Below are 23,754 nucleotides of genomic sequence, written 5' to 3' on the forward strand. Positions count from 1 at the left end.
CATTATAGTCCTAAGATAGATACATCACATTTTTTATGTAAAGTAGCATAGCAACTGTAGCTTTTGCAGTTGTGATGTGCACCAGAAAGTAACAGGAATTAAATATTTTTTTGTCTTCGTCTTGGTTGACACACCTCTAAGTTGTTGTGAATCCTATCTGTTCTCTCATTGTACTCAGTATTTGAAATACAGGGTAAAGATAGTTGTTTTATTGGAGTTTAGGATTTTCCTGTTTTGGAATTCCATCTTTTTTTTTTTTTTCCTTTGCTCTATTCTGGAGTCCAGGTTCCATGGTATAATCTAGTCATTCTTGTTTGTGATTAACTCTTAAGGTATGAATTATGAAAATATGAGCAATTGCTACCTCTCTTAATGAAGTCTAATGTGCCTGTTATGCTGCTTTATTAGGTTAAGACAGTTCCTGCAAAAGCTGACTTTTCCGTTGCCATTAGGGAACTGACATTGAAAGCTTTCCTTGTGCAGACAGGGATCAGAGCTACAAGAACGTTCAGTCTTCTGGGATCTGGGTGCAGGGCCTTCATTAGGCTGATGGGAGGCACTAGAGGGGTCCCTGGGCTGTGAGGTGTGCTTGCCTGCCTAGTTCGTGATCAGACTCCCCCATTCCTGAGTATCAGGTGCTGACGGCGTTACAGAATTAACTCTGTGAATATTGCTGTCTGTCAGCTGGTGTCAGTCCTGAACAGAAACTGCAGCAAAGATATTTAGAGGAAATGCTCCTTGCTGAAGGATGCAGAAGTTATTTCTAAATTGTTTTTTGGTTTTTTTTTTAACAAATGTAAGCAAGGATTTGCCTGTATTTCTGTAGTATGTTTTTCTGTATTTGGTTTGCTTACTTACCTGCAAGTAGTTACTGTGGTGTTAGCATTTGTCCTGGAGTAAGGGAGAATACAAAAGGCATCATAAATTTTTCTATGACAGAGAGATTCTTCAGAGGTTTACAAAACTTTGTGTTAATTAATCTTCTGTTTTCTGACAGTTGTAGCCAGGAATGTTTGCTTTCTGAGCCACTGGTTCACATAAAATAGTAGATATAGGGGCTGAGAGTGACAGTGTTGGTAAACACATCTCATCTCATTCTATTCTTTATCCTGAAATTGATGTTAATCTGGTCCCTCTAGAATTTCTTACGTTTCTGCTCTACCTGAATACAACTCTCTTATTGAAAATCATGAGATCTTTTAACAAGAGTAGTGTACCTATTCCTGCCCTCCCTTCTCTTCATAACTGTCTTACAAGTAAATCTGCATGAAGCTGTGCAGGTGGCATTTTACTGTTCTTTCAGCATGCTAGTTCTGATGCAGGAGTTACCAGCTTTCATGCTGCATTAAATTACCATTTTCATTGATGTATGATTCTGGATATCGATCGCTATACTTCTTGGAGTGGTAGCTGTTTTGCTGTTTTGAAGGAGACTTGATTCCCCATTGGTTTTCACTGGCAATGACTAAACTATTGTAATGAAACGGGTTCATTTTAGTTGCCACAAGTTGCACTGTAGTACATTTGAATGTTTGCTGTCAGATTATAAACTTTTTTTCACAGTTCATGGTGTCTGTCTCTGAGTGGTTTAGGACAGTTACCTGTGATCTTAGAAGACATTTCTCTTACCTGCACTTCAGGCGGGATGTACTATTATCTGTCTTACCATTTTCATACAGAAAATGTGTTCACAACTGTCCTTTTTTTCAAAACTTTTTGAAATACAGTATTGTGTCATTCTCATCTTCTATGCTTCTGATAGTTCTTCTTTCAAGCTTTTTCATAATCACTAGATAATCTTTTCAACTGGTAGTAAAGGAGATAGATTGTATGTCTCTGTACTTGCAAAGCTGCTATTGCCAATTTCTAGATACCTATATGAAGTTTTTACTTTGACATTAAATTTTTTTTTATATTTTTTTTTAATTTGACTTGCAGACGGGATGCTCTTTGGAAGTTTTTTATTCTCTTAGTGAACATTGAACAAGAGAGTTTTGTTTCACAAGTGGAAATGTATGCAAGGTGCCTTGAGGAAAAGTGGTTTAGCAGTAGCTTCAGTGATTTTGCTTTTTTAAACACTTGCAGTTTATAGTCTCTTTCTTTGTAATCTTAGGTAAGGGTTCCTGTATTGGCAGAAAGGACTGAAAATTTTTGAAACCTACAGGAGAGTTTGCAAAAGAAAATACATTCATGTCACAGTCAGTCAGTGTTCCTTGTGGTTACTACCATCCTGTAAGGTTAAGGGATGATTTATTTGTGTCTAAATTTAGGGTCACAGTAGAGCAGGAAAAAAGTAACAGTGCTGCATTTTGGCCTTGCAGAAGCTAGGATAGGTTCCCTGGAAGGAGGATCTGGGGAACTACAGGCTTGTCATTCTGACGTTGGTGCTGGGGAAGGTTTTGGAGCAGATGATCTTGAGTGCCATTGCGCAGCATGTACAGGACAACCAGGTGATCAGGCCCAGTCAGCATGCACTTATCAGAGGCAGCTCCTGCTTCACTAACCCAGTCTCCTTCTGTGACAAGATGACCCGCTTTGCAGATGAGAGAAAGGCTGTGGATGTTGTTTACCTGCACTTCAGTAAAGCTTTTGACACTGTTTCCCACAACATCCTTCTGTAGAAACTGACTGCTCATGGCTTGGCTGAGTGTACTCTTTGCTAGGTAAAAAACCTGGCTGGATGGCCAGGCCCAAAGAGCTGTGGTGAATGGACTTGAATCCAGTTGGCAGCTGGTCACAGGTGGTGTTCCCCAGGGCTCAGTATTTGGGCCAGTTCTATTCAATGTCTTTATCAATGATCTGGATGAGGAGATTGAGTGCACCCTCAGTAAGTTTGCAGACGACATCAAATTGAGCTGGAACATCGATTTTCTCAAGGGTCGGAAGGCTTTGCGGGTGGATCTGGATAGGCTGAACTGATGGGCCAAGGCCAATTGTATGAGGTTCAACAAGGCCAAGTGTTGGTACTTCTGCCAACAGCAACCTCATGCAGCACTACAGGCTTGGGGAAGAGTGGCTGGAATTTTGCTTGGCTTTCTGGAAGGAAACTAGAATTCTTTCTTCTTGCTAATTAATTGGTATTGAGAATGAGAAGACACATTTCTGTCACTTACTTCGCTGTTTGTCTGTCACTTTGCTGTTTCCAGGATGGAAGATGTTTTTCCTAGTGTAATTGTCTTGATATTTACATTTGCTTATGGATTCCTAATAGGAACAGAGTGAAATGGCCAGTGATAAATGCTACTAGGAAAAAAAAAAAAAAAGTGAAGATTTGTCTTATAACATGTTTGGTTTTTTTCCTCTTGAACCATGACAAATCTCTGTCAGTGAAAATACTGAAACTCACTGCATGGTTGTAAAGGGTGTGTTTAGTCAATACTTGGAATATGCACAATTTTAACATCTAACAAGGGTGTAATGAAAGTTCTAATTTTAGGAGAAATACTGGAGGGTTACCTTTTCTTGTTTCCAAAGACCTTTTCTTTTCTTAGTCTACTGCTTTTGTTTGGTTTTGCTTTTGAAAAATGAGTGCGGTGTAACATGTGGCGGTGATGGCAGTGATGTCGGCATTCTTCTCCCTGCGTTTCACATGTGCCCACTCTGGGAATCCTTTCAGTAGCCCTAATGAACAGCTAATTCGAGTAGTTGGCTTTCATAGCTTGAATTATTTGATTTTTCTGGAGTAACAGAAAGGATGGTACCTACCTGCAAAGCAAAGCTTAGAGCTGAATTAGCAAAGGACTGGTCTTTCCACTTAAAGTGGAGGAGAGCAAACCTGCTTGCCCGGTAGGTTGGAAGGTGGCTACTGCTCAGCCCCTGCTTTGCTACCAGCTCCTTTCAGCTGCCTGGGAAGCCACTTCTCTGTCAAGGACATCAGTCACTTTCATTCTTTGAAAAGCTATTAATAGTTCCACAAAATGTTAGCTGAAACAAGGAGAAAGCAATTCCATGAGTTTAAATGACACTTTTCCATTTTGGGGATTATTAACTCATTAGAACAGATTTAAAAATTTTTGTGTGCTTCTTGTGTATTGTTAAACACTTTACTAGGTGATACTTCTGCTTGCGACAGTGATGTACTTCTACCAACATTTAAACTTAATTTTTTTTTTTTTTTTGGGGAAAGTGCTTTAACTAAAATGCACAGAATAAAACATGTCTAATCTTTTGGTTCAAGTTAAACTCATTTAAAGCTGTTAAGTGAGTGAGTGTCTGCACTGGTTTACTGTGGTGAGTTCCTAGCAAATGAATCAAGTGCTGTGATTTGGATTAACTTTCAAGAGAATCCTTGTGAATACAAGCTCTCAGTTGAATGTACTTTATGTAGTGTCTAAGAAATCGTATCTAGCTGGTCTTGAGTGCTCAACTGGTGTTACAGCAGCATTTTTAGCATTTTGGTATCTCAAACAGTGAGATTAGTCTGAAATAGCTTTTCTGTTTGGAAGAAGTGTTTTTCTTCCCCATCTGGGGCACAGTGTCTTACTTATTGAAGCAACTCCAGTGAAACACTGTAGACTCTGTTACATAGTTTATATTTCTGTACTGTTTTGCATAAGGATATGTAGCTGAAGTAGAAGAAATATCTGTAACTTTTGTATTAAAAAAATAAATCTGTAGATGGTGTTTTGGTAGCTAACTTCAATGATTAATGCCACTGGCTATCTTTCCTTGGCCTGTTTTCCTTTACATATGTGTTTCAAATGTTGTGTAGCAATGCTATTGCTAGCTTTGGTTGTCATTTAAAAAAAATAGAAAGTGAGAGAAAGGGAGAGTTAGCAGTTAAGCTTCTTGAGGACTGCTCACGAAACAGTATCAACTTCCATAAGCTTTGTAAAATTACTCATGCTATTGTATCTTCTATGAAATAGTGTGGCAATGAAAAATTGCTGGCTTACTCTAATCTTTATTCTAATCTTGTTTTCAATATAAAACTTAGGGTTAAACTAAACATTGAAAAACTATTTCTTCTTTTATCTTTTCCTATACTAGTTTGTTTCTGAAAGGAAAAATGATGTATCTTTTCTTCATCAGGCTTCTACTTTTTTTTTCTGTCTACATTTTTCCAGTATTTTTTTTTTTTTTGCAATATTATTTGTCTCTTCCCCTCCACCTACTTCTACTATTTCTACGGTTTCTTTTGTAAGTATATTCCTCTTTTAAGCCCAGTCTTTCATCTGCTTGCCCAGTTATTATCTCACAAACATGCCATAGTCTTTGGAAAAAAAATGGATTCCTACTACCTGGCAAATCTAAATTCTGAGCAGAAGGTGAGGCTAGATGAAAGCTGGTGTGAAAGGAAAGATACTGGGATATGTAAGTTACCGCTGCTCTTTGAACACTATCTGGTATTCTTTCATCTAATGGGGAGAGGTCAGACCAGGAATGTTTCAGTATTCTAGTTTTGATTTCAGTTGAGCCCAACAGTGACTTGAAATAGTTTGCACTGTAAAAAATAGGAAAAAAGTAAGAACTGCATAGCAATAGTAGTTCTACAGTGCAGTAGTTCAGTCATAAGAGTGGATTTCATCCCTGTTTCTTGCTCCTCTACAGACCTTGGCTACTAACGGTGGTCTCAGCCCAGTGCCCCTCTACTGAAGAGTTACCTACTAGCACTTGTAGAACAGCAAAATGTTACAGAGCAAAAAATAAGGAATTTTATAGCATATGCTACTAGATTAGTTACTCGGAAAGGTAACAGGTAAAGAATTAGAAGCAGTTAGAAACAGAAAGAAAAGTTAGACTACTTCTGTAGAGCTCAGGTCAAGACCAACAAAATTATGGCTTGAAAATTTGTGGGTTCATTTTTTCCTCTCTCTTTACTGTGATAATATAACGAGCACAAAGTAACAATAGAAGTTCCTTTTTGAGTTTAAATATTAAGGTTTAAATAAAATATTGCTTTTTTGTGAGTGAGAATTGAAAAGGTGCTGGAGGAGTGTAAAGGTAGTAGAACATGCTTTATTCAAATGTGAGACAAAATATTTTGTGATAAACTAGGTATTTAATATGTTATTTTTATTGATACAGTTTTTAATACGTTATTTTTATTGATACAGATATGGTCCTGAACATCGTGAACACATGACTTCAGAGATGGACAACTGGATCTGTTTTAAGTTGTGATTGGCCTTAAGCTGACTTACAACCATTGAAGAACTTAACAGGATTTCTCTCATTCCTGATTTTTGCCTATCTAATTGCCTCACACCACCAGCTTAATCATGTATGGAAGTGCTCGGTCAGTTGGTAAGGTTGAGCCAAGCAACCAGAGTCCAGGGCGTTCACCAAGGCTGCCACGGTCACCACGTTTGGGCCATCGTCGGACCAACAGCACAGGAGGCAGTTCTGGAAGTAGTACTGGGGGTGGCAGTGGGAAAACCCTTTCTATGGAAAATATTCAGTCCTTAAATGCTGCCTATGCTACGTCTGGCCCTATGTATCTGAGTGACCATGAGAACGTGGGTGCAGACACCCCAAAAAGCACCATGACTTTGGGCCGATCTGGGGGGCGGCTGCCTTACGGTGTTAGGATGACTGCGATGGGTAGCAGCCCTAACATTGCCAGTAGTGGAGTTGCCAGCGATACTATTGCATTTGGAGAGCATCATCTGCCTCCAGTGAGTATGGCATCCACTGTACCTCACTCACTGCGCCAGGCCAGGGATAACACAATCATGGATCTGCAGACACAACTCAAAGAAGTATTGAGGGAAAACGATCTGCTTCGCAAGGATGTGGAGGTGAAAGAAAGCAAGCTGAGTTCTTCCATGAACAGTATCAAGACCTTCTGGAGTCCTGAGCTAAAAAAGGAGAGAGCTCTGAGGAAAGATGAAGCTTCAAAAATCACCATTTGGAAGGAGCAATATAGAGTTTTGCAAGAAGAAAACCAGGTTTGTCATCTAATGTCACTGTTGTGTTTAGTGCAGTAGTATGATTAAATGAGTTTAATAAACTTGCATGTGACAGATAAATTATATTGGTGCTTTTCCCAGGTAATTTGTATGAATAAGATATCTTTTCAACTTGCAAGCCTCTTTTCAAATGTTGCTTGTCAAACTTGTAAGCCACCTCTTGAGTGCTCATTTCACCTTGTGTGATGTGTTTTTTTTTCCTAGGGCTGATGCTAACCACTCTGTTTCCTTTTGGAAGTATTTTACCCTGTTCATAATTAATATTTCTGTAGTGCTTACCTCTTGAAGCATTCTCTGAGATGCAGGATGTACTAGCTGCTGACCCCAAATACAACTGAGCTGTTGCTGAATGTTGACAGATTGCCAGTACAGCAAAGTTGACATTACACTGATCTTATTTTAGAGCTCCAGTTAAAACCTTCAGACCTGCAGTTTTCACAAACAGATATAAATTGTGTTCTTGGCTAAATTTATTAAACACTGTTTAATACCTTCTTGTCTTTTCTTTTGTCATAAGCTGCATATCTTGTTATGCAACTGTTATAAAGCACCCTACAGTTTTTTTGTAGTGGTCTGGCTAGATAGAGAATAGGCAGAAGAACAGAGGATCTTGGGTGTCTAGTTCTTTTATCTTGTGCCTCTTAAAAGCATACCTAAATTAAAATAAAATTGAGAGTTTATTAAAATTGAGGTCTCTTTGTAGTCAGCTCTACTTATTAAAAGCTTTTTAATAAATTTTTCCTACTTAGACCTTCTTGCTAGCTTAATCCTGAAGTAATTGCTTGTCTTTGAGTTGGCATCTTCCTGTTTAGTTGTTTCTGGTCAAATGTGAGTTAGGCATCTCTCTGGACTCTCAGGTAAGAAACCTCACCACTCATATGGAAAACAGGCCCAAAGTCCAACTCCAAAATTTTCCTGAAATGTAAGTCAGCTTTCACTATGACAAAATTAATTTCCCTATTGAGTTTTTTAAATATTCAAGAAAGTTTAATTAAATAATTTCCATAATTCAAGCGTGATCGTGTTCTTGAAGCTCTTAAGGTATACTTGCTATTTTAGGCAGTGCTTTTTTAAGGATTTGCTTTAGAAGTTGGAGGGGAGAAGGAAAATGCTAGAGGGAAGAAATGGTGCTGGTAGTGCATGACGTGTTATACTCTACTTTCACGTGACCCGTCTTAAATAGATTCCTTCTGGTTAGTGATAATCTGCTACACTGAAGCTGTCTGAGATTTTATTTTAACTTTTTAAAGCTGAGTTGAAGAAAGTAAGCTGCTTTTCCTGAGTTAGTATAAAATAATTTAATGAACTTGTCATGTAGTTTTATAGCTGTATTCTTACCAAATGCTAAGTATCACAACATGGGATTTGTTAATGTGTGCAACATCTCATATTCATTTTTGTATGTCTTCTTGGAGTGAAGGAAACCTAAAATTTTTACAAAAAACCCTGAAGTTATTACAAAAGTAGAATTTCCTTAGACAGAGTGATCCAGTGAAAATTTTAGTTATAGTGGTACAGTACCAGTACAGTGAATACATGGAATACTATTCACTCCATTTTCTGATGTTCTTTGTATCTGAGCTGCACGTAAGTATTTTAATTCTCAAATTCTTTTCATTTTTAAGTTCTCTTCTGATACTGAAGAGAATGTCTTGGAATATGATAACATTTTTTCTGAAATCAGTTTTGACACTTGAGGATGCTGTGGAAATCTTGCAAGAAAAATGCAGTGAATGTGAGGTATGGAATGGATTAAGTGATTACTAAATATGTATAGATTGGAGAACAGTGATTCTTCTATCTGAGGGGTTTTTTCCTTTGTCTTTCCTTTATCCCCTAATTAAACATTTACAGATCTTTCCAGGCCACTGTTCTCTAGGCAGTCACTATAATTACTACCATACTGGTAGAATTGTGTAACTTTGGTCCAAAAACAAGAAGGGTGCAATTTAAAAGTAAAAGGGTGTTATAGCAATGAGCTGTAAAAACTAAGAATGCTAATTAATAGATTATAGCTAGCTAACAGTGTGTGCTAATTAGACTCTGAATTCATTATGTCTTCTATAGCCTTTTGGAGTTGGTCACTTCAGCCCTTTCTAAGGAAGATCAATTTAATAGGATTTACTGTAATTAAACAGACTTCTCTGTTTAGACACCGAACAAGGGATTTCTCTGATCTGTTGAGGGACCAGAAAAATCTCTTCATTACCCCTTCAGCCTCCCCATAAAAAAAGTTCTAGTATAACTGCAGGAGCTGATGTTTTAGGCCTCAATAAGAGTATTTCAGCACATCACTTTTAATAAAGACTTCTTGCATGTGCAGAACTTGTGCTTTAGGTTAAGTTTAGTTAGGGACAAATGCATTGTTAAAAATTGGTTCAACTCATGTAGCCAAGATGCTGGCTGACTCATGCTATGACCTGGTAGTCATCTCAGTCTCTTTGCTGTGATCTTGGCTCTTTATTCCTGTATGCACACTTGATTGTCCCTGATTGTATTTTTTACTGCTGTTCTTGTCACCTCAGCTTTAAATGATTGAACTGCCTCTTGGTTTTGGAAGTTGTTAAAAATACATGAAAATGTGAGCTCTGGTTGATTGCTACCTCAGCATCCTGTAAAAATGCACAGGTGTCTTTGGGTTTTCTTTCCTGTTTCTTGGGAACACCTGCAAATGAATCACCATTATTGATGTATTGCTTATTGATTTCCAAGAAATTTTCTGGATTTAATAAAGATCAAAGAATGAATAGGGAGATTAAAGAGCATGCGACCTGTGCTGAGGCAATCACATCTGTCTGTCTTTGCTTGTTATCTTAGGACAATAGGTAGCAGGGATATCTTGGGTATAATACTGAGAATGTCATGTGCATGCACCTATATAGCTGTCACTTGGGTTGAGAGTGCTTTAGTCTTGCTCAGTTGTGGTGTTTCCACCAGTTGTGGTGCAGCACAGCTGTATTCATCAGCTACTCTGTGCAAATTGTACAGCTGCGGAGTGTAGCATATGCTGATCCTTTGTTACTGATCTTGAAGAGCCAGAAAATCCTTTCTTTTCATAAATGAGGGATGTCATTGTCATCTAATTTTGAAGACCTCGAAACTAAACATGGAAAGCAGTCCTGTAGTTAACATAGGTTCTTGGAAAAAATGCAGTAGTTTCCAGTGCAATGTGCATTAGTTAACCAATTGTACTTTGCAGTAAGCCAAAAGGAGAGCGCAAATGATTTCTCAAAGGTTAACAAACCCGTGCATGTCCAAGGAGGAACTGATGAAGCCAATAAACAGGAGCCTGTTTTTGGCATGGTATCACTCTCCTCAGCATGCTTTAGGAACTGTATTTTTCTGAGTTGAAAAATAATTTTTTTGTGTGTGTTTGTGGTTTTAAAGTTTTCCTGGAAACCTCTTTGTCAGAAGCCAGAAGAGGGAAAGAAAGATAGTGGGTATTTTTTGCACTTCAATAGAAATAATTTCCCTAAAAACTGGACCATAGTGGACTAGGTGGAACTCAACAACAAAGGAATTCATCTCAGTTGAAAATTGCTTATAACAAGATGATTGTCCCTTAAAATAAGTAGAGCAATGCCAATTTGATGTCTAACGCCCTGCAATGAAATTTTCCACATTTGACTGATCTACATTTAAGATCTGATTTATATTTCAACTGAAATAATACGGTACTGCTGAAAACATCTTTTACTTTGATGTATTTCTGTGGTCTTTTTGTGGTTAGAGGCCTTGGATGTCTGAGTGAGAGAGTTTAACCAAGAAAATATTTCTGAAATGAGTTTTACCTTGCTTGGGGTAACCACTTGAAGAACATTCTGCTTTATTGTGATAGAGAAGTGTCATGGGTGTATTCCAGCATTTCATCAGCATTCTTCTCCAGACTTCTGTAATTGCATCCTCACAGTCAGAAGTACTTTCCATTTCATAGTAGCATGGAATGAGCGTCTCACTTTTTAAAATATATATTGTCCATATATTAGCCTCTTAAATGCATTGGGTGTTGCTGTTGCGAGACTGACTGAGCTTCTAATGAGTATATTCTCACTCTCAAAGTCAGATTAATTCTCACTTCTCCATTGATTTAATTTCTTGGTGATTTTTTTTTTTCAATTATGTATTAAAAAAAGTTTTGATCTGTCTTAGTACTGTGTCATTCTAATACTAGTACCATTCCTGAATTGGTTATTAGTTGGTAGAAAGCTAGACTTTCTCCCATTATGGATGTTTAATTGTGCAATATGCAGTTCAATACTCGTTGCTTAAAGGCAATATCTGTATCCCACAGCATTACGCTTAAATAATTCTTTCAATGGCAGATGTCTGTTGGCTCTCTAGAATGCTGCCAACTTTAAGGTTCTGTCTGCCTTTTCCCACTTGCAGCATGAAATTGTAACTTAATTCTCTTTTAGAATAACTAAAAACTGTCTCCTTGAGAGTGCTTGATATCAGAGGCATTTATCAAGTTGCAGCACTTTGTAGTGACTTCAAAAATTGTCATGTAATTGCCTAAGAGATAGACCTTCTGTCTTTTTGCAATTCTATAAGGAAAAAAAAAGCAGACTTTTTATGCTTATCTGGGTTCACCAGTGCTCCTTTTCTCCCATGTTTTCTGTTGAGATAGAATCTAATACCTTGAGTTGCTTTGAAGTGTAGCATAGGCTGGATGACTGGTCCCTATTTGATCCATTAAACGTACAAGGGAAATAATACCAACTTAAAAGCAGCTTGTAATAAGGTGATGACGTCAGTGGTACTGTTGAACTTAATAGTTTAACTGTGCTTTTTGCTATTAAGCTAGGGATTACTTTAAATTCTGATCCCCCTTATAGCAGACTCTTTCTGTAATAATTCTTTGTCCTCTATGTATGGAGATTGTTCAGACGTTACACTCCTAACTAGGGTTGCAGTGTATTATTCTACCAATGAGTAGGTATATTCCTGAAAAATCTTGTCTGTGTTGCTGTATTTCTCTGTAAGCAGTTGTCTCTCTTGGCATTATCATAATTCTGGTGTTTGAGTTAGTAACTTTCTCCCCTAAGCATTTTTACTTTCTAAAGCATGACCTAGGTGGCTTGAAACTGTGTAAGGCTCCGGTTTGAAACAGATCAAACTTCCTATGTTCATGCAGTGAAAAGTTGAACAATGATAGATGATAGCAATAACACAGAGGTACTCCTACATTATCATTCATTTAGCAAAGATGTTTTTCTGACATTATAGCTTTCTAATACCACATCTAGTATTCTCATGTGTCTTTCTTACTCGTATTACTGATTTAAGTAGAAAGGAGAGGAGCACTTTTGATGGAACTGCCAGTCCATTGAACAAGGATTGAAGTTGTTCTTATAATACCTATGCCAGTCTTCATGTTATGTCTCCAAGCCTAAAAACTGAAATAGACTTTTAAAAAGCTCTTTTCAATTTAGTGATATTAGCAAACCTCATAGACTTCAGGATGATACCGCAGGGTGGGCTGCCATGACTAAACTGTTAGTTGGAAAGAATAATTTTTGTTCAGCAAAGTAGATATCCAAGGTCCTGTTGACAGTCTGTATGACACTTAAGACATCAGTAAGACAGAGAAACTTTTTGTGTTTAGGATAAACATACATACATACAAGAGCTAGAGACAAAAAGAATTTAGAGGAGACATATTTCTGTACTCCGATTACTGTATTGCATAAATTAGCTGACATGACTGCTCTTGATATCTTAATTAGTAATTGAAGAAAGAAGCATTGTGAAATGCTTCAACCTCAACTGCCAGGAGGGGAAAAAGAGAAGAAACTCAGTATTCCTGTAGGTATTCCAGTGTACAACTCCTTTGAATTCATTTAATATATACACTTTGTTTAGTGAACACAACAAAATCCCAGTGTTTTTGGTAATAGTGATTTGTGGTGATTTGAGCTCCTCAACAGAAATCAGATTACAGCAGCCTGTCAGCAGGTAAGTGTAGCTATTTAGGATTACAATTTTTTTTTTTTTTTTTTTCCCCCCCTCCCCCTGAGTGGAAGTGTTCAAGGCCAGATTGGATTGGACTTTGAGTGACCTGGTCTACTGCTGGAAGGTGTCCCTGCCCATGGCAGGGGGATTGGACCTAGATGATCTTTAAGGTCTCTTCCAACCCAAACCATTCTATGATTCTGTGATAATGCTTTGTAGTTTTAATGTATAATTTTTGGCATAATCTGATGAGCAGAGGGAAAATTGACTACATCAGCTAAATGTAGCCAATCATAATTGTATCTCAATTTTTTTTCTCTGAAGATAAGTTACTAGACCTTGAAGATAAAGTATTTTCAGCGAAACTTAGTTTCATAACCCACAAGGTTAGAAGTATATATTTACATGGTATTTGGAGATTTATGTAAAGTCCTCTTCGAAAGACCAGAGTCACCTTTTATAGTGTACTTAGTTTCGTTCTGTGTTAATACCAGTTGTTATATCTACGTGATCTGCTTAGTGCTTATAGTAGTATTACCTTGGACTGTGAAGTAGAAATGGGGTTTTTTTTGGTTGAATTACCAGCCTTGAGGAGCAGGTGACAATGATCAGTTTTGTAAAGCTCCATTCTAACTTAGAGATCATAGTAAATAATAAAAAAACTCCTTGACTTAGTGATTATTCTTTTTACTGTTGAAATGCTTTGTAACTCAATCATGCCCTGTTGTTATATTGTGTTTTGTACAGTCACTTTTGCTTCTAAGGAATATTAAATAGTGTATTTTCCTTTATTTATCCTAATGGAACTATACTTTTTTTTTCTGTTTATAACCTTGGACTAAACACCAAAAACTTTTGTACTAATTGGGAGAATTTGGGCCATACTAGTATACATCGGTTTTTGTGATTGCATAGTTAGTATTTACGTTTAAACCATAAAGAAAAGAAAGAATCCATGGAAGGATTCATTATCAACAACATCTAGGTCAGTATTTGAAGAGATCACATGATAATTTGAATTTTTGTCGGTTGACCTCCATTATAGGAAGTCTTATGGATCCACCCTAGGAGGAGACTGAATTCTTTTTAAAAAAAAAAAAACAAAAAAAAAACAAAAAACAAAAAAAACCCAAAAAAAACAAAACAAAAAAAAACCCAACCAACCCTGCAACAACAAAAAAACAACCACACACACACAAAAAAACCAACTAAACCAAGCAAACAAAAAAAAAACAAACCTAAAAACCCCAAAAGTATAAAATAGTCATTGTATTGCATATGTGCTCATTGAAATGAGCATGATCAGGTGAAAAAGTACTGGCGTAGAAGACCATTAAGAGCACTTCTAGTGATTATTGCATTAGAAGTCAGAGGAGTTGAACTCATCTATAACAGTTACAGGAATAAATACCATGTGACTGGCTTCTTCAGTTTAATTTTAGCAACTTCATTTGTAAACTGGAATGCTAAGTAGTGTGCTATCATTGATAAAGCTAAGATTTTGATGGCTGTTGCATTTAAAGTGTTTGTTCATCTATATACAAACTTTTAATATTTTTTTTTAATGCATGTAATACTACTTTTTCCTATTGTTATTTAAATGACTCAAGTGTGTGCCCAGTGGCCTGCTCTTGCTCTTCCCTGGATAGGGGCTGGTGGTCCAGGATCCTCTTGAAATAGAGAAAAATGATTTAGTCCTTCTTGCTCTATGCTGCCTGCAGTTTCTGGATGGAACTTTTAAAAATCTAATGATTGTTGTCCCCATTTTGGAAAATAAATACTATAAGCCAGCAAGGGTGAGCAGTTGTTTGGAGGCAGTTAGATTCTTCCAGAATTTGACTCCACAGCTTCCGAAGGAATTTAAAGGCAGTATACAGTTTCCTAATGATACCGGGCAGTTCATTGCAAGCACACAAAATGAGATTAGGTCATTGAGGTGATGGAGTTTCTAATCTTATGCATAACACAATGAAAATACAGTTTTTATTGAGGGATGGAGATGAGCTGTCCAATAAAAAGATTTTTTTTCCATGCTCTGCAAATATAGCAGAGAGGTAGAGAATAAATTCTACTTTTTTAAAAGATGCTTTGTTTAATCCTTGTTGCTGTATTATATGTGCATTTTTATCGGGTTCTGTAGTGTGTTGCTATGCATTTCTGTTTCTACAGTGGTACCCTTTCCTGCTTCTTCCCTTCTTTCCCTCTCCCTTCACATCCCTGCTCCAGTAGGCCGGAGAAATAAACAGGGAGACAGCCTAGGTTTGGAAAAAGAAGCAGGTACTAAATGGTAGTCTAAAATTAGCTAAGCCTCACAGCTCTCTGTATCAAAAATAAGTGTGGTTGGATTTTTTTCCTGACTGATATAAACTATTTCATCATCATGTTCTTATGAACAGCAGTATCAAGGAGTAAACACTTCACTAAATACTCTGTTGCTGTCTAAACATTTCACGCATGCAGGCCTTTTACATGAGAAAGCTGTACTTGACATTAAGTTTATGGATTTTTTGATCCTTCTTGTCAGATGATCAGGTAGCAGCTACCTTGAGTTGTTAAAATTCGAGAACAGATGGTCTTCTAATTATATGTTGGTGTGGATTCCAAATAATAGAGGACCATGCATTTCTTCTGATCCTCTTTGTCACTTGTTTCTGAGATTAAAACAAGTCAGCATGTGAGCTACCGCTGTTCAGAGATGAAAATCTTTTTTCTTCAGGTGCTTTGTACAAGATCTGGTTCTTCCATAGTAACTTATTGCTCTTGGCTTTAAAAAAACCAAACAAACAAAACAAAAAAAAAACAACCCCAAGCAAATCCTACCTTATTAAATGCAGTGTGATGAGGCTTACGTACCTTTTTCCCTTAACAGGAGTCATGAAATTGTCTGAGTAATAGTCTCATTTTTAGTGGAATCCTGTCCCAGATGACAAATACTTATTTTTGACTGAGGGGTGTGAAAAGATTGAGGGAGAAGATTTCTGAATGTACATTTGTGTTGTATCATGTTGTCTTTGAGGACCTGTAAGTGCAAGAATGCTCATCTCAGGCTTAACCCATTGATAGACTTGAAATATTTTGGACCAGGAAGAAGTCCTAACACTGAAGATAGCAGTGTGTCCTATAGTAGACCTCCTGTCTCGCTGTGAGAAAACAAAGCGCTTTTTTTTTTTTTTCCTATTTTCTTTTTAAAAAACAAAACCAAACCAACCAACCAAACAAACAAAAAACCAAAAAAAAAAACCCCAACAAAAACTATTGGCATAATTAAATAGACTTTCCACAATATAGTTGGGTATCAGTTCTCAGATGAACAGAAACAAACTGTGAAGGAACAAAAGTAACTTGAGCAAACTTGGGCTTTCCTCATTAGAAAGACCTGATAATCACACAGTCTATTCCAGCATCTGATCTCACAGCCGTAAGCCTTCATGAGACTTATTCTTATGGCTACATCTCTTTCAAGAGATTGAAATATTTAATTCTAAAAATTTGATTTGCTAAAGGATTCAGGGCATCATACCAAACCTCTTAAGCTCTTACTAGAAGTGTTATAAATGTCAAAAGCAACACAGCTAAGAAACACGAACCTGCTTGGAAAGTAAAGCTTTATTGTAGAAGATGCCAGTCATCCATGGTCAATTCGTACCTTGCATCTGGTCTAAAGAAGCAGCAGATTGATGAGAAAGACGTTGCCTTTAAGAGTGGTCATACTTCTACAACCTAGGCTAGATCCTTTCAGTGGAGCTAGATATTATGATTGAAGGTTTCTATGTTGTGTCTGCGCTGAACGCTTTCTTGCCAGGGTGCTACAAAATGAAATTACTTTTCTGCTTTTCAGGAATTGGAAGGCGCATCTCGTGCACAAATGGATAGCAACTGTGAGGTTTTTCTCTTCCACTTAAGAAAAAGATAGCGTTAGTTGCATTGTAGGCTTAAAAAGAATGAAGGAGCATGCAAGATAAGATTTGCTCCTATCTGTTTCTGGTTTAGGGGTATGTTTCATGGAAGTCTTACAGCACATAGTTATTTGTCTGATCCAGAAGAGATCCCTTGTGGGGTAACGTTAGCAGGGCTGCATGTATGCAGGAGGGGCGGTCAGCGGTGGTTCGAGGCATGGATAAGTCCATGAGTGCAGGGGGCAGGTGCGTCCACGTACGTGGTGGGCACGAATAAGTCCATGAGTGCAGGGGGCAGGTGCGGTCGCGTGCGTAGTGGGTGTACAGGTATTTAACTCTGTGTTGCGCAGCATTAAATTGAAGGCTTGGCTTGACGGTATCCGTGTGATGCCCTGCTTTCCCCAGGGTGGGGCTCCGTTGCGTGCGGGGTAGGTTAGCTGGCAAGAGAGCCGGCAGTCCCTCAGTTCACAAGAAGACTCAATTACTGGTCTGGATTTTACATCAGCTGAAAATGTACGTATGAAGTTCCTGAAAGCAGTTTTGGCTTCTGTCACAAGAAGTCTCAGTATTTCTTTGCTGGATGAGAGAAGCACATCCGTGGAGAGGATGACAAAGCTTTAGGCTGAGGATTAGTGCTAATAGGTGAAATGATGAATCCCAGAAGAATCCTAGAAATAGGCAGAAAGGACAAGCATAGTAAAGGCTTTTAATTGCCTTGTTAGGAAATCCTGTACCCTGCACTGGAGAGTTAGGAGGTAACTACCTGGTTTCCCTCAATTGGATAAATGTGGAGAATCAGATTATTTGATGATTCATTATTCATCTTGGTTTAATTTAGGAGTACAAATGACAGTGGTGTGTATACTAGGTAGAGCATAGTTAAGCACAAAAAATTTCAATGTTTTTCTGATTATGCTGTTCAGTAATCCTGATGAGGAAAGAGAAGAACTTTGGGAGATGGAGAGGTAAAAATCTAGATAATTCTTTGATCTAAGCAAGTATGACAATCTTTGTGTATTTTACATTAGTATAACAAATATATAACAAATGTGTACAGATCTCAAATATGTATGTGGAGGACAATTTTTAAGGCTTTCTGCTTCAGCGAGTATCTGAGTCTGGGTCAGATTTGGACATATGGTTGTGGGCCTGCTAATGTGTCACCATTTTAATAGGTCTGTGAGCATAGTTACTCAAATTAGGGATCTTTCTAAGGAAGCAGATGTATACTTTCATATGAGAAAGTAAATAGCGTGCTGTATATGTGCAGTCAACAGCAATTTTTATGGGTAAAGAAAAATGAAAACTCAACCATTTTGTCATCCTCTTTGCAGAGGGTGTTTGGACCTTCTGATCACTTCACTGTGTCTGGGAGGTACCAAAGAATAGAATTATCTGCAGTAATTTATTTGGAGGTGGGAAGAGACCCAAAAAAACCACCTTGCAATAATATGCGTTCATCTGAACTTTTCTTAACACTGAATTAGTTTTGGTTTGAACTAACAGATGGTTTTGACAGTAAGAAAAGTTTTAATATGTATGCTTTGGCCAGGGTTCATGAGAAGCTCTTTGTGCATACTTGACCAAACAGTTGAAGTGAGTGTAGGTACTACTGTCTGTACTCAGGTTATGATTTGTAATACTCTTGCAGTTGTGTAACGTGCTAGTGAGATCCTGCAATCCTTTATAAGCCATTTTAGTTGGAAATACTATACCTTCTGATGACTGTTACAAAATCTGTTACTTTTTTTGAGCTTTTTTTTTGTTTGTTTTAAGTCACTGAATATGTTTACGATTTGACTTTAAAATGGACTTTTAACAGATGACAGTTGAACTAACTTGGTTGTACTGCTATTATGTTCTCTCTCCCCCATCCTCCTAGAAATAAGATTCAAAATCCAACATTTGCCACTTAAAGAAGGTTCCAAGTTACCATTTATATCCAGGAAAAGCTCTTACTTTTTTTTCGCTAAGGCTGGAAATGCATTGAAGACTAGCCTTCTAAAACTGCATGCTGTATTTTCTTAAAGCAGAATCAGTTTAATGTGTATTTATTCAGAAATCATTCCTCTCTTTCTTTCCATTTGGCTGAATCAGCTCAAATCTGTATGCCTTTAAGAGGTCTGAGGTCTGTCTCTTTTTTTGACTGTGTGAGAATTGTAATTCATTCATATTTAGCATAACTTTTTTGTTAATTAACTGTTTATATAGTGTTTCATGTCAGACTTCTTTAATCTGAAAGACGGGAATTTGCAGAAGAAATCATTAATTCACTTTCTTTTATCCTTAATATAGCTGTTAGTGTTTCTTTCTGAACTGATGGATGCTAGACAGTCTTTGAAGACTGATCTGGAAAAGTAGATCTTTACTTCACAGGTTGAACTTGTTAGCAGGTTATTTGGTACAGTAAGACTTGATTATAGGTAGACAATAGTTGATGCTGGGATCCCTTCATATATGCTGTATATAATTTGGCTGTTTAACTCTTGACTGGATATATTTTGGTCTATTGAAAGAAACATTCCTCTACACATGTGATTTTATGCTGTCCGAAGAAGTGGTACTCTGTTCGTTTCTTTATTTCTCCCTTAGAGATTGAGGTGTTTTTGGTGTGTGCCTGGAGCAGTGCTTCTGTTTGAGGTTTTCCTTCATTTCTATCCAGTTAACACACACCAAAACTGTTTCGTGAAACCAACCAACACATGACAAGTAGGTACTATCTGAGGATCTTTCAAACAGCGCTGCTGCTGCAAAATAAAAGATTGTTGGGTGTGTAGTCATGTTTGTACAGCTTCTAATGCTTGAGCCTCTGAAGGAGTTTGAATACTGATGAATTAAACATTGCAACACTGTGGAAGGTGCGTGTTATTTCCATAACTAAATGCATATTGTAAAATGTTTCCAAGCCAGTAAATTGGGTTAGAGATAATGTGATTATTCAAAATTGTGCAGTTAGTGATTGCTGTAGTTTGAGATATTGGAGAATTTTTGTCCTCTGTGCTGACCATTAGACAGCAAAGACACCTCCTACTTCAAAAACTAATTGGTTATGACAAGTGTTTTGAGTTCTTCAGACATGTTTGTAAGAGCTCTGTAGTATGCTTAGGTTAGGCTTGAAGCAAGACATCTTTTATTTTTGCCACCTTTTCTTGAAGCATGTTGAGGATCAGCTGTCCTGCGCAGTTGATATGTATCTTTCTGTGATTAAGCAACTATGTCAGTTAACTTTGTTAACTATCTATGAGTGAAGGAACTAATTTTTAGTAGTGCACCAATAACAAGTGTCAATTTGCCGTATAGGTTTATATGTAACTGAAAGGATGAGATGAGATTTTGCTGCTGAGCACTTTAATTTTCTGGACTTCAAATCTGCTCAATTAGAACTTCATGAATAGCAGACTTAGTACAAAAATGCAGAAGTAATATTTTTTTTTCCATGAAAATGGGTTCTTTTAGCTCAGTATTTCTATATTTTCACTGCTTTTTCATTTTAAGAGGGAATATACTATATTTTTGTTTTATAAAAATTCTTATTGGATGTACAATATTTCTACTCCTAATTTTCCATTCTGTTAGGCTTCTTTTGTTGTTCTTTAAAGCTATGAAAATTGGTGTTTTCTACTTGTTAAAATTCATATTTATGTGTATTGCAAACAGAAATGGTGATTAACCTGCAAAACATTTTCCCATGTGGAACATTTCTTGTAAATCTTGACATTTTTGGACTAGTTGGAGGCCTGGTAAAAAGCCCACCTTTGATTTGTGGAAGTCACTTTCTTGGCTAAATTGGGCAACAGATTTGCACACGATAGAGTAACTAGTAAGGTGTTTTGTAATTAAAAAGACAGAACAATAAGTACTTGCATTTAGTGGCTTATGATCTCTATTAATCCTGAAGTAACTGGTTGAGGTTCTCCGAAGTGTAACTGATACTTTGCCTCTCTTGTGCTGTATGTCTTAAACCTGAATTACAAGTAATGAGTGACACTGTGTTAATACTTCATCAAGTCACAGAACTCCTAGTACCGTCATAAACATATTCAGTTTCCAGTAGGAAACTTCTTCCCTTTTAACCTGTTTTAACATGTGCTGAATTAACATCTCTGTTGTTTTCAGAGCTTTTGTCTATCACATCAGGTTTTTGGTCATTAAAAGGTGCTATTAAACAGTGCAACATTTAAATCAAGAGAATAGGAGCTTACGTAAAACATGAAGGACAAGGCATTAGAGATGTATTGTTATTAGAAGTGAATGATTGGTAATTATTAACAGTACCATCTTATGCAATACTTAAGTTGGTAGCTAAAATGGATGTTTTTTCCTCCCAAAGTCTTTATCTCTTAATTTGTGTTCTTTGAGTCTAGTTTCCTCTTACTTAAGCACAGTTCTTTTCTTTTCCCCCTGCAGCGTTGGACTGGCTGTTGGGAGCTGGTTAGGATAATTGTTTGTATGTCACTTTCGATGTTGGAATCATTTAAATTGCACAAGTTGAGTTTTGTGCAACAGGTTATGCCCTAAGGCACACACAGGTAAGTATCCAAGCTACTCGTTTAAATGGCTGATGTGAAACAAGGGCCTTGTTTTTTTGTGGAGTTCTTCTAATGCCTCATGTCCAAAGCACAGTTTATGTTGACTTGATAGTTGCAAATGATTTGTGCATCTTCTGAATGGCCAACAGCCAGGTGAACAACAGAAGAGTAAGACATCATAAATTGTAGGGAAACGTTTAACCAATTGGACAATCAACACCTGACAGAAGCTTTCTGGGAAAAACATATAGCTGTTGTCTTAACTGTATTTTTCTACTAATCTCTGTTTTCTCATCATTCTTGATGCATCTTTAATTTCTGCAATAAAATTCCAGATCCATTGGGCAATATCAGTAATTCATATCACTATGGGGTTTTTTCCCCTCTATTTAGTACCCTTCAATCTCTGCACCAAGTGAGGCACAGTTGCTATAGTAGCAATGTGAGCACATATTCAGCATATGGAGGATAAAGCATTATCAGTTCAGTATGAATCCACTAAAATATTAAGAAGTCCTGGCCTTTGCACGTATTTTTAATGTAGTTCTTGGGTAGGATTTGCTTTAAAAATGCTGTACTTCCACTATCATTAATCTTACATAGTTTTAGTGAGTTGAGTGAATTCTTTTGGTGAACTGAGTGTCAGGGAACTGTTCTGTTTAAAGAGTGACTTGGCAAAAAGGCTAATTTTCACATGACTTCGTTCCTTAAGCAGCAGTGCTGAGGGAAATAAGATTAAAAGATAACCTTAGAACTGTAAAAATATTTCTATTACTGTAAAACATGTTTTGTAATGAGCTCTAGAATGAAATAAATTTTACTTTTGCTGACACTCATGAATCATTTATTTCCTGCTTAAAATGTCTATTTCCAGAACAGAGTTTGGACAGAAGTAGTAAAGTAAATGAGTAAAGTAAATTGAGTTTGCCTTTCAATTTTATAAACTGATTAAAATGTACTTCATTTTCTGAAGATTCCCATTCTTGGGCAAGTGGTAAGGAAAGAAATAAAAGTTTTATTAAATAATAAAAATATTTTAATAATAAAAAAAAAGTTGTGGGTTTTTTTTTTTTTCCTTAACTCCTGCTTGTGGAACTGAGGAATTTCTTCAAGAACTTTTAATGTGAAATGTAGACTACTGTTGATCCCCTAGATAGATTACTTGATTTCTTCAGCCTTCCCACTTGGCTTCCTACATTCTCCCACAGTATGCAAATAGGGAGATAACACATCTGAACAAAATGTTGTATCTTTCTGTGCTATGCAATCTTCTCAGGTACTTGAGAAGATGACACAGGCCTCTGTAATCAGAGGCAGAGGTCAAGGTGAACTACCAGCAGTGAATTGAATGAGGGCTGAGTCCAGGATTACTTAAAAGAACTCAATCCATACAACATCACAGGATGAATCTAAGAGTGCCAAGATTGCTGTTTGATGCCACTGGAAAGCTTATTTCTGTCATCTTTAAGAAAGTACAGAAAGTTGGAAGGGGTCCCAAAAAATGTGGAAAGGCAAGTGTTATAGTCTTCAAAATAGGCCAAAGGATGAGCCTTGGAATTACAGGCTGGTGCTCCTCGCTTCAGTCCCTGGGACTTCTGCAAAGCATTTAACACTGTCCCACATGACATCCTTGTCTCTAAACTGCAGAGACATGGATTTGACAGATGGACCACTCAGTGGATAAGGAATGGGCTAGAGGGTTGTGCTCAGAAGAGTTGCAATCAACTGCTCCATGTCCAAGCAGAGACCAGTGATGAGTGATCATTATTGGGACCAGCACTGTTTAACGTCTGTGTTGATGATGTGAACCTTGTTATTGAGTGCACCTTCTGCAAGTTTGCCAATGACACCAAGCCGTGTGTTGTGGTCAAGACACTGGAGAGAAGGGATGCCATTGAGAGGGACCTTGACAGGCTGAAGAGGGGGCCCGATGGAAACCTCATGAAGTTCGACCAGGCCAAGTGCAAGGTCCTGCACATGGGTTGAGGCAATCCCAGGCCCAAATACAGGCTGGGCGGATAATGGATTGTGAGCAGCCCTGAGGAGAAGGACTTGCAAGTGCTGGTGGATGAGAAGCTCAACATGAGCCAGCAACGTGCACTGGCAGCCCAGAAAGCCAACCACATCCTGGGCTGCATCAAAAGAAGCATGGCCAGCAGATCGTGACCCTACCTGGAGTACTGTATCCAGCTCTGTAGCCCGCAGCAGCAAGGGTCCAGAGGAGGTCTGTGAAGATGATGAGAAGGCTGGGGCACCTCTCCTATGAGGACAGGCTGAGAGAGTTGGGGCTGTTCAGCCTGGAGAAGAGAAGGCTCTGGGGAGACCTTATAGCAGCCTTCCAGTACCTCAAGGAGACTTATAGGAAAGATGGGGAGAAACTTCTTAACGTGGCCTGTTGTGATAGGACAAGGGGCAATGGTTTTAAAACAGAAGGTGGTAGATTCAGACTGGATATAAGGAAAACAT

At 37.6% G+C, this 23,754-nt stretch overlaps 1 protein-coding gene across 4 annotated transcripts in view; it reads left to right on the top strand.

Annotated features, from left to right (window-relative positions):
- ERC1 (ELKS/RAB6-interacting/CAST family member 1) overlaps positions 1-23,754 on the top strand; it is a 294,214-nt gene that overhangs the window by 5,075 nt on the left and 265,385 nt on the right. For all 4 annotated transcript variants that reach the window (XM_086755609.1, XM_086755591.1, XM_086755602.1 and 1 more), the window contains exon 2: positions 6,057-6,890. In XM_086755609.1, coding sequence (XP_086611735.1) covers positions 6,222-6,890 — 669 coding nt within the window. In that variant the 5' untranslated portion in view covers positions 6,057-6,221. The remainder of the gene's footprint in view (positions 1-6,056; positions 6,891-23,754) is intronic.

The sequence above is a fragment of the Chlamydotis macqueenii genome, chromosome 1, assembly GCF_036417535.1.
Source record: "Chlamydotis macqueenii isolate bChlMac1 chromosome 1, bChlMac1.mat, whole genome shotgun sequence".
In the NCBI taxonomy this organism is placed as follows: domain Eukaryota; kingdom Metazoa; phylum Chordata; class Aves; order Otidiformes; family Otididae; genus Chlamydotis; species Chlamydotis macqueenii.